Genomic DNA, 13681 nt, shown 5'->3' on the forward strand with positions numbered 1-13681 from the left:
TGATGCTGAGGCTCAGCACGAATGAAGTTCCTAACGTATAAATTAAGGTCTTTAAATTGAAATTTATTGAAAACAGCTCCTGAGTGGCAGTAGATTTATCTTCTTCAATAAGTTGAAAATTGTGTTCTCAGGAGTCTTACTTTATGTGCTTTATATAAGATGTCACTTACAAACTCTACACGTGAAGGACGCAACTATGACTTGAATGAGTAAATATTAAACAAAATTTACCAGACAAATCCTTTAAATATCAGACAAAGATACAAGTGATAATTGACATTATTTTATTGTCAACAAATCCATATAATAAATCCAATAATAAATCATCCCAACATACACAGATACAAGACTTAGCTGTTGGTGCTAGGTGTTTCTCTACTCGTCTTTACAGAGTTTCCAGTCTTTCTCAAAGACATCAAAAACCACAGGAAGATGAAGAAACCTGAGTCAAAGCAGAGAAAGACACAGGAAGAGTGTTAGAGAGAGTACAGAAAACTGGGATCATGTTAATCATGCAAATGCCACTGATAAATGATATGTTAGGCCAACACTGAACAAAAAAGTATGTATTATGCACCATTTATTCTGGATGATGGAAGTTGCTTATAGTTTATTACTGCTTTCAGTAGTTACACGCCATTGTGCCCCATCCTGACCGTACCCTGATACATTTCTCCACATCAAGACAAGTAACTTTGCAAAGCTGAAATATGCAACCAATGCCCATGAAGTTCCCCATTCATTTATATACAGTATGTAGGCCTATACATTGCTCAAAATCTGTATCAGAACAACCTGGAGCTACACATGCTCAAAACTGTGGAGATGATCAAGGACTTCAAGAGGAGCCACCCCACACTGCCCCCCAACAGCCCTGTGTCTGCTGTGAGAACCTTCAGGTTTCTTGGTTCCACTATATCCCAGGACCCAAAGTGGGAGCTCAACACTGACACCATCATCAAGAGGGCCCAGCAGTGGATGTACTTCCTGCGCCAGCTCAGGAGGCTCAACCTGCGTAAGGAGCTGCTAATCCAGTTTACACAACCAATGTCCATCACTGTCTAGTTTGGATCTGCCACTACAAAGGACAGGAGCAGACTACAATGGACAGTCAGGACTGCAGAAAAGATCATCAGTGCCAACCTGCCCTCCATTCAGGACTTATACATTTCCGGAGTCAGGAAACGGGCAGGAAACAGGGCAGGAAACATCACTGCAGATCCATCTCACCCCTCACACAACCTGTTCCAGCTTCTCCCTTCTGGTAGGCGCTACAGAGCACTGTACGCCAAAACCAACCGACTCAGGAACAGTTTCTTCCAACAAGCCATCGCTCTGATGTACAGCTGACTTCTGACTCAGTGTCAGGAACAATTCCTGTGCACCCACCTACCTCAAACACTTACTTATTTATTCCAGCATCCTTGCAATATGCTCCATCGCACTGTGTACATGTGTACATGTATGCATACATGTGTATGTATACCTGCATATCACATCCACCTCTGACATGTACATAATTAATGATAATAATAATTTACTCCTGCATCCTTTGCACTCTGCTCACTGCAATATTTGTCAATATGTCTATATTGTTTTTGTTTCTGTTTATATTGTGTATATTTGTGTTCTCTATATTGTAGCCTGTGTGTGATTTTATTATTGTGTTATTGTATTATTATTGTATGAGTAAGCACAGTGTGAGATATGTACAATTCAAAGTCAAATTCCTCGCATGTGTACACATACCTGGCAAATAAAACTGATACTGAAAAAATAAGGGAACACTTAATCATCACAGTAAAACATCATGTCAGTGAATCTTCACAGATATCAATAGGTCCAATAAATAGCATAAGCAAGTGTGAATCAGTGTCACTTGATTTGGTGCACATAAAAGTGACAACAGCTGCACTGGAAAGGAAACAACAAGACAACCCCCAAAAAGAGAATGGTTTTGCAGGTGGTGGCCACAGACAATGGCTCTCTCCTCATTCTTCCTGATTGATTGTTCTCTAGTTTTGTTTTTTGCTGGTATCTTTGTCACTATTGGTACCATGAAGCAATACCTGCAGCCCATTCAGTTTGCACAGGTAGTCTGGCTTCTCCAGGATCGCACGTCCATATGTGCCATCGCAAGAAGGTTTGCTTTGTCTCAAGAGCATGGAGGAGATACCAGGACACTGGCTGTTACACAACAAAGACAGGACAGTTCCATAAAGTGGCATCAACCCAGTTGCAGGACCAGTATCTGCTTCTTTGTGCAAGGAGGCACAGGAGGAGCACTGCCAGAGTCCTATAAATTTACCTCCACTGGTGCTACTGGTGTGCATGTTTCTGTCCAAACTAGAAACAGACTCCATGAAGGTGGCATGGGGGCCCAAAGTCCTCTAGTGGGATCTGTGCTCACCGTGCAGCTTCATTGGCATTCGCCAGAGAACACCAGAATTGACAGTGTGACCATTGGCACCATATTTTATTCACAGATGAGAGCAGGTTCACACTGAGCACATGCAACAGGTGAAAGAAAGGCAAAACTTAGAACTATTTCGTTCATCGAGATCTGATGCGTAATTTAAGTTTTTCCTTAATTTTTATGAGATGTGTCTGTATTAGGGGAGTCCCAGACAAAGAATTTACAAAGTTGAATCAGAATTGTCAAGTCTGGCCTATAGTCGACTGATCGTCGAGTTGTGTGTGTGTGTGTGCGTGTGTGCACATTCACAGCTTAACTGAGGCTTATTGTTTATATATATTATATATAAGTTGTCTTGACCACGTCTACTTGTCTAAATGCTTTGAGTTGCTGCCCTGTGATTGGCTGATTAGCTATTTGTTAGCAAGCAATTGAACAGGTGTATGTAATAAAGTGTCTGGTGAGTGTATTTATATCTATATAAAAATACACAACCCTTCCCGTCATATTTACAGTAACATCACTGCAGGATAGAGCTGAAAATGTGGAGGTTGTGCAGACCTTGCAGTGAGTTCAGGATGCAGAAGACGTAGAGGCCAGGAATGGTCAGGTAGCCAAATGAGAAGAAGACCAGGCCCCAGGTAATGCCAAGCAGAATGGTGACTCCCAGCAGGGTACAGATGTCCCGCTTGGCTCTGTCACTGTCACTCTGCCCAAACTGACTTGCAAAAGATGTAAAACAACACAGTAGCAGGTCATAGACAATCACAACAGTTAGAAATAATGAAATGTAGGTAGTCAGCAAACTCCAAAACTGCTTTTGAGGACAACACTGTAGTCTTGAAAACAGCTCCTGAGTTGCAGCAGATTTATCTTCTTCAATTTGTTTAAAATGGTTCTCTCAGGAGTCTTACACAATATGTTGTCATCATTTCTAGTGCCTTCTATAAGTAAAAGTAAGTAAGTAAAATTTATTTATATAGCACTTTTCACAGATAAAATCACAAGGTGCTTCAAAATAAAACAACAAAATACAGTTCTAGCTAAACACCAGAAACACATTGACATATGACAGACAACTTTAAAACCAAGCTTAATGTTTAGCAAACGCCTGTTTGAATAACAGAGTCTTCAGCTGCTTTTTCAAAGAAACAACACAGGTGCGTAACGAACTGGGGAGTGCATTCCACAACCTGGGTGCAGCTGCTTGGAAAGACCGGTCTCCTCTGGCCTTAAAGTGGGTACGGGGTACTACCAACAGCCTCTGATCTAATGACCTTAGGTTATGGGGGGGAGTATGTTGCTGTAACAGGTTGGAGATGTAAGAGGGAGTTTGACCATGTAACGCTCTAAAAGTAAGGACCAACATTTTAAAATGAATTCTAAAATGAAGTGGCAGCCAGTGAAGGGAGGCTAGGACTGGAGTAATGTGCGCTCTTCTGCTTGTATGTGTTAAGAGTCTAGCAGCTGAGTTCTGGACAGCTTGGAGCCAAGTGAGTTCTTTATTACTCATGCATGAACGGGAGGATATGAAGGCATGGATGATCATCTCTAATTCTATCGAATTTGACATCATCAATCTTAGTTTGGATATGTTCCTTATAAGACTTTACTTACTCTACAAACTCTACGTTTAAAGGACACAGCTATGATTTGAATGAGTAAATATTAAACGCATTTACCAGACAGGAGTCATTTAAATATCAGACGAAGATAAAAAAATACAAGTGTAAATATACAATTATTTAATTGTCAACAAATCCAATGAAAGGACCAAAACAAACAACGTGTTAGTCGGCCAGTCTATCGATACTTTCCCACTTCCCTACCATGTCTATGGCACTCAAGCCCATTTGTTTCTACGGAAGACGCAAATATTGGCAAATGGGCTGCAGATATGTAGTTAAACTTTACAATAAGAAAATTTCTAAAACAGCTGGCCACTGTAGTTTTTGTCACAGCATGTTGTAGGTCACAGACACACACACATATATATACATATTCACACATATACATACATATATACACATACACATAGAGTTGGATTTTTATATATGTATATACAGTTGAATATCACCAGACTTAAAAACAAAAAAGAGTAGAATACAGAGAGTGCACATGGATCCGAACCTCTTTGCGCTGGCGGAAGCTCACCACACGTCGGACTGTCACCCCTAACATGATTATGTTAAAGGCGAACACCAAGCAGAACACTCCCACTGTAGTCACCATCTTCACTGTGTTATTGACTATATAGCATCTAAAAAGAGAGGTGGTATAGATCAGGATTTAATCTCATTCTCTGTAAAATCAAATATGAATTTGGTTATCAAAATGGGAATTCAGCTTTAGACAGTAAAAGTATTGCGAGAGCTGGAAGATATTCAGTGTATCAACTTATAAAACAGAAATAGATGAAAACTTATAAAATCGAATATATCAGAACATCCCAGATATTCCTTCTTATATTTTATGATAACTGTCATTACTGTGAGTGGGGTTTGTGTACCAGTTCCAAAAACTTTCAAATACACAAAAACTCTAATGCACATGCAAAAGCACTAAGTTAATTATTAGTCTAGATTGCAGATGGACTCTTAAACATTAGATCTCTCTCTTCTAAAGGTGTACTAGTAAATTAACTAATATCAGATTATGATATTGATTTATTTTGTCTTACTGAAACCTGGCTGGGTGATGGAGAATATGTTAGCCTAAATGAATCCACCCCTCCCAGTCATATTAATACTCACATTCCTCGAGGCACAGGCAGAGGAGGTGGAGTTGCAGCTATCTTTGACTCTAGCCTACTAATCAGCTCTAAACCTAAACTAAACTATAACTCATTTGAAAGCCTTGTTCTTAATCTTTCACACCCAAGTTGGAAATCACTGCAACCAATTCTTTTCGTTATAGTGTACCGAGCACCTGGTCCGTAATCTGAATTCTTATCTGAATTTGCAGAGTTTTTGTCAACTTTAGTTCTTAAAACGGACATAGTTATTATTGTAGGGGATTTTAATATTCATGTGGACGTTGAGAATGACAGCTTCAGTTCTGCGTTTATCTCTCTGTTAGATTCCATTGGCTTCTCTCAGAGTGTTTAATGAACACATTTAATAGTGTTCCCACAGAATCCCTCTTTGTCCGACCACTGTTTGATAACTTTTGAGTTTGTATTGCTGAACTACACGCCATTGGGCAATAATTTCTATACAAGACGTCTGTCTGATAGTGCTGTAGCTAAATTTAAGGATGCGATTCCATCAGCTCTATATTCATTATCAAGTCACAAAGGACTCCTATGCTAATTTCAGTCCCTCCCAAATCGATCATCTTGTTGATAGTGCTGCAGGCTCGCTGCGAATGACACTCGACTCTGTAGCCCCTCTAAAAAAGAAAATAATAAAACAAAGACGGTTAGCTCCATGGTATAATACTGAAACTCGCAAATTAAAGCAAATATCGCGGAAACTTGAGAGGAATTGGCGTTCCACCAAACTGGAAAATTCTCGTTTAATTTCGCAAGATAGTCTTAAAACTTATAGGAAGGCCCTCCGTAATGCCAGAGCAGCGTACTACTCGTCATTAATAGAGAAAAATAGGAACAACCCCAGGTTTCTTTTCAGCACTGTAGCCAGGCTGACAGAGAGTCACAGATCTATTGAGCCAAGTATTCCCATAGTTCTCAGTAGTTACGACTTCATGAGCTTCTTTAATTATAAAATTCTAACTATTAGAAACAAAATTCACTATGACCTGCCTCAACTGGCACCGACTTATCTCTAAACTCAGGAACCTTAGAAACAACTGTAAAACCAGATATATGTTTAGACTGCTTTGCTTCCCTCAGTCTTTACCTACTAACTTCAATAATGTCTTCATTTAAACCATCAACCTGGTGGACCACTCCTCTTCACTTTATATATGCTTCCTTTAGGCAATATTATCAGGAAATATTCCATAAACTTTCATTGTTATGCAGATGATACTCAGTTATATCTATCGATCAAGCCAGATTAAACTAATCAGTTAACTAAACTTCAAATGTGCCTTCAGGATGTTAAAACCTGGATGACCTGTAATTTTCTAATGTTAAACTCAGATAAAACTGAAGTTATTATTCTGTGGCCCAAGCACCTCCGTGACGCATTATCTAAAGATATAGTTTCCCTTGATGGCATCGCCCTGACCTCCAGCACCACTGTGAAGAATCTTGGAGTTATCAGGACATGTTGTTTTAAGTCTCACATTAAGCAAATTTCAAGGACCGCCTTTTTTCACCTACGTAATAATGCGAAAATCAGTAATATCCTGTCTAAAAAGGATGAAGAAAAACTAGTCCATGCATTTGTTACTTCTAGGCTGGATTACTGCAATTCCCTGCCTCCCTCCCCTCTCTCTCCTTCCATCCCTCTCTCTCTTTCTCTCTGTTCCTCTCTTGCCCTCTCTCTTGCTCTCTCTCTCTCTCTCCCTCCTTCACCCCCAACTGGTCGAGGCAGATGGCCGCACACCCTGAGCCATGTTTCTGCTCGAGGTTTCTGCCTCTTAAAAGGAAGTTCCTTGCCTCTGTCGCCTAGTGCTTGCTCTTGGTGGGAATTGTTGGGCTTCTGTAAATTACATCACATAGTATGGTCTAGACCTGCTCTTTTATGAAAAGCGCTTTGAGATAACTGTTGTTGTGATTTGGCGCTATATAAATAAAATGAAACTGAATTGAAATTGAAATAGATGTTTGCAAATGTGTTCCTGCTTCATCCTTACATTGCATTGCTGTTGGAGTTAGACAAGTCCAGAAAGACACGTCCATACGTGCCTCTGTCTATGATCACCACCAGGGACACGATGACTGCAGGGATACCTGGAACACAAGGATTTATCAAATATCTGAACCTTTAACTTAAAGGGTTCAATTACTCCAAAGTTTGATGACTGATGCTAGCAACTTGTAGTTCCATGGCCATGGCGACTCTACTCACCCCATCCCACCAAGCTGAGTTTGAGCAAGTATCTCCTGACATAGATGTTGAAGACTCTGACAAGGAGAAGGTAGATGTGGAACCCTTCCAGGGCCATCCAGCTGAAAGTGGCCAGCAGGGAATAGTGAAGAGCAAGGGCCATGTAAATGCAAAGCCCAGAGGAGGACTGTGCTGCCACCGACTGACTTGGGAGGAAGTGCAGGTTGAGGAGAATCAGGGCAATGGTGAGGTTGATGTGGACCCTCATAGAGACATCTGCTCTGATCTTTCTGTCAGACAGCGGAGAACTGATCTGTGGTGAGTGTTCCTAGTACGTATGTCACCAGCAGTGCTTGAAGTGGAAAACAATAGGTGCCGGTACTGCAGTAATCGGCTTTAATCAGTTTTTGGACAATGCACATTTGTTTCTTCTATATTTCAATTGCATTGCATGTTTTCTTATTGTGCATTGTTTCATTTGTTATTTACCATTTCTTGTGGCTGTTTTTCAGAACTTTTTTAACAAAAACTTTCAAAAATGCAAGAAAATGTCCCGGTACACCAAAGAGTAAAATGTTGAGGTGCCGGTACTGCATACCGGAGCGTGTAAATGAATAAATTACCTGTTCGAGATGAAGAGCAGAACAGTGATGACCAGGGCAAAAAGAGAAAGACTACAGCCAATCTGAGTGATGAGTGTCAGAATCTTCAGGTCAGTAGGAGGGAGGATAGCATCTACCTGTGGAGAAGGTACAAAGATTACATTTTACAGGAAATGCTGTGGTTTTACCTCATTGTATTTATTTGCTACACTAAATACTGTATAATTACTGGTGAAGCAGATTAGGATTTACAAAATATACACGTATGAACAATTAGGGTGCATAGTTAATTAAAGTTACCAAATTCATATAATGTAGTTTAAAATTTAGCTCCACTCTTCACAGCTTCAGTGCTGATAATAATTGTACTGTATTTTACGATAAACATTTCCTATTATTTCTTTATGGATGCTAACATATTAAACAAAGCAGCACACAACCATTTCAGAAACTCTTCTACTGAATATTCTCAATAAACTGATCACTTTCTTGTTGTTATTGTCTCTATAATTCAATATACATTTACCAGGAGCACACCAAAGTATGTGAGGTGGTCACAGGAGCAGGTGATTTGACTTTCATCACGTTCCCACAGGGTAAGACAGCCATTACTGCTGAAGTCTGGTAAGTCAAACAAACAGACGTACAGACAGACAGATCCATTACACTAATTATTGTGTAAATTTTTAATTACATCAACTCACTGTTGAACCCAACTAATCATCTTAAAGACATAGTGACAGATGTGATGACTAGTTACTCACTTCTTATTGTAAAATTGAAGAACTCACAAGTGGGTTTTTGGGTCTCCTGCGACACAACAATGTAGCAGGATTAAATTAGGTTTATATGATATGTATTATGATTTTGCCTGAGTTTTGTCGGGTAAATAATACAAGTTTAAAATAGTGGTAAATGATTTGTGGAATAAAGATGTAGTTACATTTATGCCCATAGTAAGAGTCATGGTGATGTTGACGCGCTCCTGTAGTCCTGTAATGTTCTTGCCGCGCACACTCAGTCCAACCAGTCTGCCCTCATACAGATCTGAGGCTCCCCATGTGGTCTACAGTACAACATACAGTCAATCAATTAGTTTGACAGTTTACCCAAGACAGTTATTGTGTAAAATGTGATCACTATCCTGAAGTAACTTTACAGTGTTTAAAGAAGAAAGCCACCCAGAGATCCTGTTACACTGTTTAATGTTATCAGTTATTTACATTTCTGTCCTTCTTGAGAACTGTTATAAACTTATAAAGCATGTTACCCCAGAAAGCAATGGGGGAAGAGCCTTGCTGCACCAACTGCATTTGAGGATATTGTTTTTAGTAAATAGTAAATGTTTTTAGAAATGGAAATCTCTTCCTCTTTTGTGAAAGAGTTCTGCCTGTGTGACTGCTGAACATTTGAACAAACTTCACTTTCTGACAGTGAGGCAGATTACAGAGAAGGTGTTCCCAGAAATGCAATGTATACAAGTTTTAGTAAATCAACCTGTTTAATACAATTTAATTAAATTAAAATAATGAAATTTAATAACAGTGTGGCTCATATTATCAGCATTTTGAAATGAACGAACCGTTGCCCTTTGTTTCTCTCTTAGCTTGACAATGTCCTCCAGTGGTTATGAAGCCAGATTTGAAGTATTTCAAAGTGTTCCTCTTTTTACTAACCCGGCCCTTCCTTCATTAGGCACACCTACTCCATTTACTAAATAATGCAGCCATTAGAGAGAAGCTTTATTCTGATAACAAAATCATTCATAAAAGTGCAATAGGGTGGATTTCTCCTTTAACCACAAAAAACAAAGCATGGGAATTTAAAGTTAAAATGGCAAAACTGCTACTAAATACTAAACTGGACCTCTCTGGTTTCATACCTGTAAAGACAAAAGGACATGTTCACTGTGAACTACCCGCTGTCTCTGCAAGTTGATATTAACATTAAAGCTGAAATGAATGGAAACCAATGGCTGCCCAGAATGCATAATTGTATAAATAATGTTTTGTGATAACATTTTACTCACTAGCTTGATTACAGATGTGTCTAAGGCATGAGACCAGGTATCTTTCTAAAAAACACCTGTTCAACCCAATTATCAGAATTCACCCAACCAAGGGAAAAACTGCAGGTCGAAGTCAGGAATAGCTGTGAAAAGCACTATGACCATTTTGGTTTTCACCTAAAATAAATAAATAATCTGATTACTTTAAATGTATAGTGCTATACAAGCTATATTCTAGTGGTCAGACTCAGGAGCATTTCTAGAAAATTTTGAATGGGAGGCCAAACGGCAATAAAAGCTCAGAACAGAGTCTCTGTAATCAAGCTAGTGAATAATATTGTTTCATAACCACTGGCAAAAAGTAAACTAAATAAAACTAACTAAAAATAAGACCCAGGCTGGGTCGGCTAAAATCTTAATTGGTCTAAAACATGAAAAACTAAGAGTGGTCTTTTAATTTAAGTTTACAATTTAAATGTGCACAAAGAATATATATTCTTTTGGATTATAGCGCTTTGGATTATTTTCTTCCCAAATTTTACATAAAAAAGTATAGTCTCTGACCCAATTAGTTTCAGGTGAGGTAATCATGCAGAACACAATCGTGTTGTTCCATCCAACATTCAACTCTCCCGGCAGTTGAACGCTCACTGTGCTGTTGGTGAAAGTCTTGTCTAACATTGCCTATATCAGAGGAACAGAGCCAAATACAGCAAGAGAAGTGTTACATGTAAATAATACCTGCAACAGAATAATGCAATCCTCTCAGCTAGATTTCTATCTAACATCAACAACAGTGAAATAATTTACATTTGCAAACAAGGCTGACTGAACACAGGTTAATGTTTATTCAGAAGGCCTGAGCTGGAACATTCTGCTTGCTAAAATAACTTTGAGATCAGTCGCTACCAATCTGGAGTAATGTTCTGCAGCTGACACTGACGTTCCTGTGGAGGGTCAAAGCAGAGAAGAGCATTTTTCCTTTGAGGGATCTAGTAATTACCATTAAAAAAACACACATAATGTAATGCCATCCTTTTGGATGGGTAATTCAGACATACTCAACACTATAAAAAACAAACTGGTGAAGAGTTCTTGTAGGTAGTGTTGCCCTGGCAGCCGGCATTTTACTACAAATTCCTCATAGGCATGCAGAATGGATAAACATTTAAATGCATTAATTTGTTGCAAAGAATTATCTGGGAAGCATGAATGTCTGTACAAAATGTCACAGGAACCCATGCAGTAATTATCAAGATTTCATACTGGACCAAATTGGTGGACATTGCCATCCCCAGAACCAAGATGCTAGAGAGGCTAAAAATCTACCAGCAAGTTACAAATGTCATTGTGATTCAGATTATAAAATCTAATTAAGATTAAATATATCCATACCTTACTCTTACTAGCGTGTATGTTGAGGCCTCTGAAGGGTCTTTGGGGTTTGTGCAGGAGGGCCACCAAATGGCCAGCAGAAATGAGCGCAGTCTCATTCACCTCTGTTTCCTCTAGAACTTGTTCTAGGCACTTCACAGCTCTTATTGAAAAGCACAATTTTAAACATACATGTTACTGAATAACAGTTATTTTCCTTAAAACTTATCATTCATTCTGGACCACAGAATGCCTTAATTTAATTTGATTTCAACCTCAACCCTCAGCAAATTCTTTATATTGTCCTTGTTTTTACTATCATGTTTCAGGTGGAATTACTCACACACAAACATAGATGCTCCCACGAACATAAAAATCAAATTAATTATTTGATATAGAATTAAAATGTTTACCTGATAGTGTCATTGTCTTTTCCCTTGTTGTGATAGCCTTTTTTAGTCTGTTTTTGATTGAAAATGTTGTTTACTTCAACCGTACAAAATTGGGCATCTGAAATTGCAATTCATCATTAGTGTTGAATGATTTATTGATATTCAATGTATACACAAATAGTACATTACCAAAAAACATTTAGTAAAGAATCTCAGCTTTTGTTCTTCTTATTAACACATTACAGTTTCTACTGTGATTTTTACACTGATACAACCCTTTTATTAGGGGTCCAAGCCCGTGGGGGCTGGGGGCCACACATGCAAACAGCTTGGATCCCAGTACCAGAATGCTGGGAAGCCTATTGTAATCGGTCAGATTCATATTATTATTTTTTTTTCCCCTTTTTATCCTTCCGTAAGTATAAGTCATACTGCAGGTTGAACCGTAAACAACAGACCGTAAACAGCCGCCTTTGTGTTGCTACATTGTTGGATTGTTGTCAGTTAGAAATTAAAAATGAACTGTTAATAAGGTTTTGCATATCTTGTATATTCCTATTACATCTTCACAAAATCATAAAAAATGTGAAACATAATATTTTTCAAACTCCTCCTAGACAGAGAGACCAATCTGCACAATACTTTGCAAATAGAATCAGCCTAACCTCATGATCCAGAGATATTAAAATAATTTTGATAATCAAAAAATGTTATAAAGTAACAACTTCCTGTGGTTTACAATTAAACGGGAAGTGAAATCTCCACATGGGTCTCTTTGATGAAACTTGGGCCAGTACTTTCCCATGCACCTCTGAGGCTGTGTTACAGATTTCATGCCAATCGGCTTCCAGGTGTTCCTGTTGTTGCAAAACCACCAAATGTGCAGATATTTTTTTTTATCAACCTACTGTTTTGTAACAAAATATCTTCCACTCTGTGCTGATATCCACTTACGACTTTGTTTGGGCCTGGGGGACTGCTGGTTTGACTCACAACACTCGCCAATGCTTTGTTCCGGTTTAGTTTGATTTATGTCAAAAGACTGGAACAGCCAACAGAGTAGCCACCACGTCATCCTGTGAAGTTAAAAGTAAGGAAAAAAGTATGCTATATAAGCCTTCCAGACTGTCACATAATTAAGTCCAAACCCAATCACCCAATCACATTTATTGATCTTAACTAGGACTACAACAGCAATTATGTTTATGCAAGTAATTCCTATGCACTTCATTAAATAATCAATAGACATTCCACAGGCCTAATATCAGCATCAATATTGATAGCAAATTTAGGTGGTTCGACCTAAAGACAAAAACAAGAAACATAGCCTACCATTTCATGTTTCTGAGTCCCTGTAGAAATGAATTTGTCTGAAGAGAATACAACTGATGTGACACCAGGACCAAAGCAAGTGAGGAACCTGCTGAAAACGAGGAGCTGCATAGGAAGTTGAAAAACAAATAACATGTAAATGATACCGTGAGACAAAAGAGGAAGATGCAACAGACAAAAAGCTAAAAATAAGTGTTTACTGTACCTGTACTGTAAATATTATACTCAGTTGAGACTACACATAAATTCTGTATACGCATTTAGCACTAAATCATGGTTTTGTTTGGGAAGTTTTAATCCTGAACTTCACAACAGTTAATTGTAATATTAATATTGTCAGTAATACTTTGGGGCGGCAGTAGCTCAGTCCATAAGGACTTGGATGGAATCTGGAAAATTGCCCGTTCGAGTCCACCTCAGAACAGAGATACGGAGTATGGACTGGCAGCTGGAGAGGTTCACCTCCTGGGCACTACCGAAGGTGGCCTTTAGCAAACCCCTGAACCCCCCACTGCTCATGGCTCCGCACTGAGTGGCAACCCCCTCGCTCTGACATCTCTCCATATGTGTGTACATTTCCTTTTATTACAAGCATGCAA

At 38.8% G+C, this 13681-nt stretch overlaps 1 protein-coding gene across 1 annotated transcript; it reads right to left on the reverse strand.

Moving 5' to 3' along the window:
* Positions 1–295: 295 nt before the first annotated feature.
* LOC119889869 (adhesion G-protein coupled receptor G2-like) lies at positions 296–13181 on the reverse strand. Its single transcript, XM_038700766.1, has 14 exons — positions 13083–13181; positions 12705–12826; positions 11772–11868; positions 11380–11521; positions 10549–10668; positions 8920–9042; positions 8741–8786; positions 8503–8597; positions 7998–8113; positions 7396–7664; positions 7181–7277; positions 4547–4676; positions 2978–3134; positions 296–442 (listed from the first exon to the last, which is right to left on the reverse strand). The coding sequence occupies exons 1-14, from the start codon at positions 13088–13090 to the stop codon at positions 351–353; spliced, it is 1614 nt and encodes a 537-aa protein (XP_038556694.1). The 5' UTR covers positions 13091–13181; the 3' UTR covers positions 296–350.
* Positions 13182–13681: the final 500 nt, after the last annotated feature.

The sequence above is a fragment of the Micropterus salmoides genome, unplaced genomic scaffold (genome assembly GCF_014851395.1).
Source record: "Micropterus salmoides isolate LMB-PRFRI ecotype aquatic unplaced genomic scaffold, ASM1485139v1 Ms_hic_scaffold_6, whole genome shotgun sequence".
In the NCBI taxonomy this organism is placed as follows: Eukaryota; Metazoa; Chordata; class Actinopteri; order Centrarchiformes; family Centrarchidae; genus Micropterus; species Micropterus salmoides.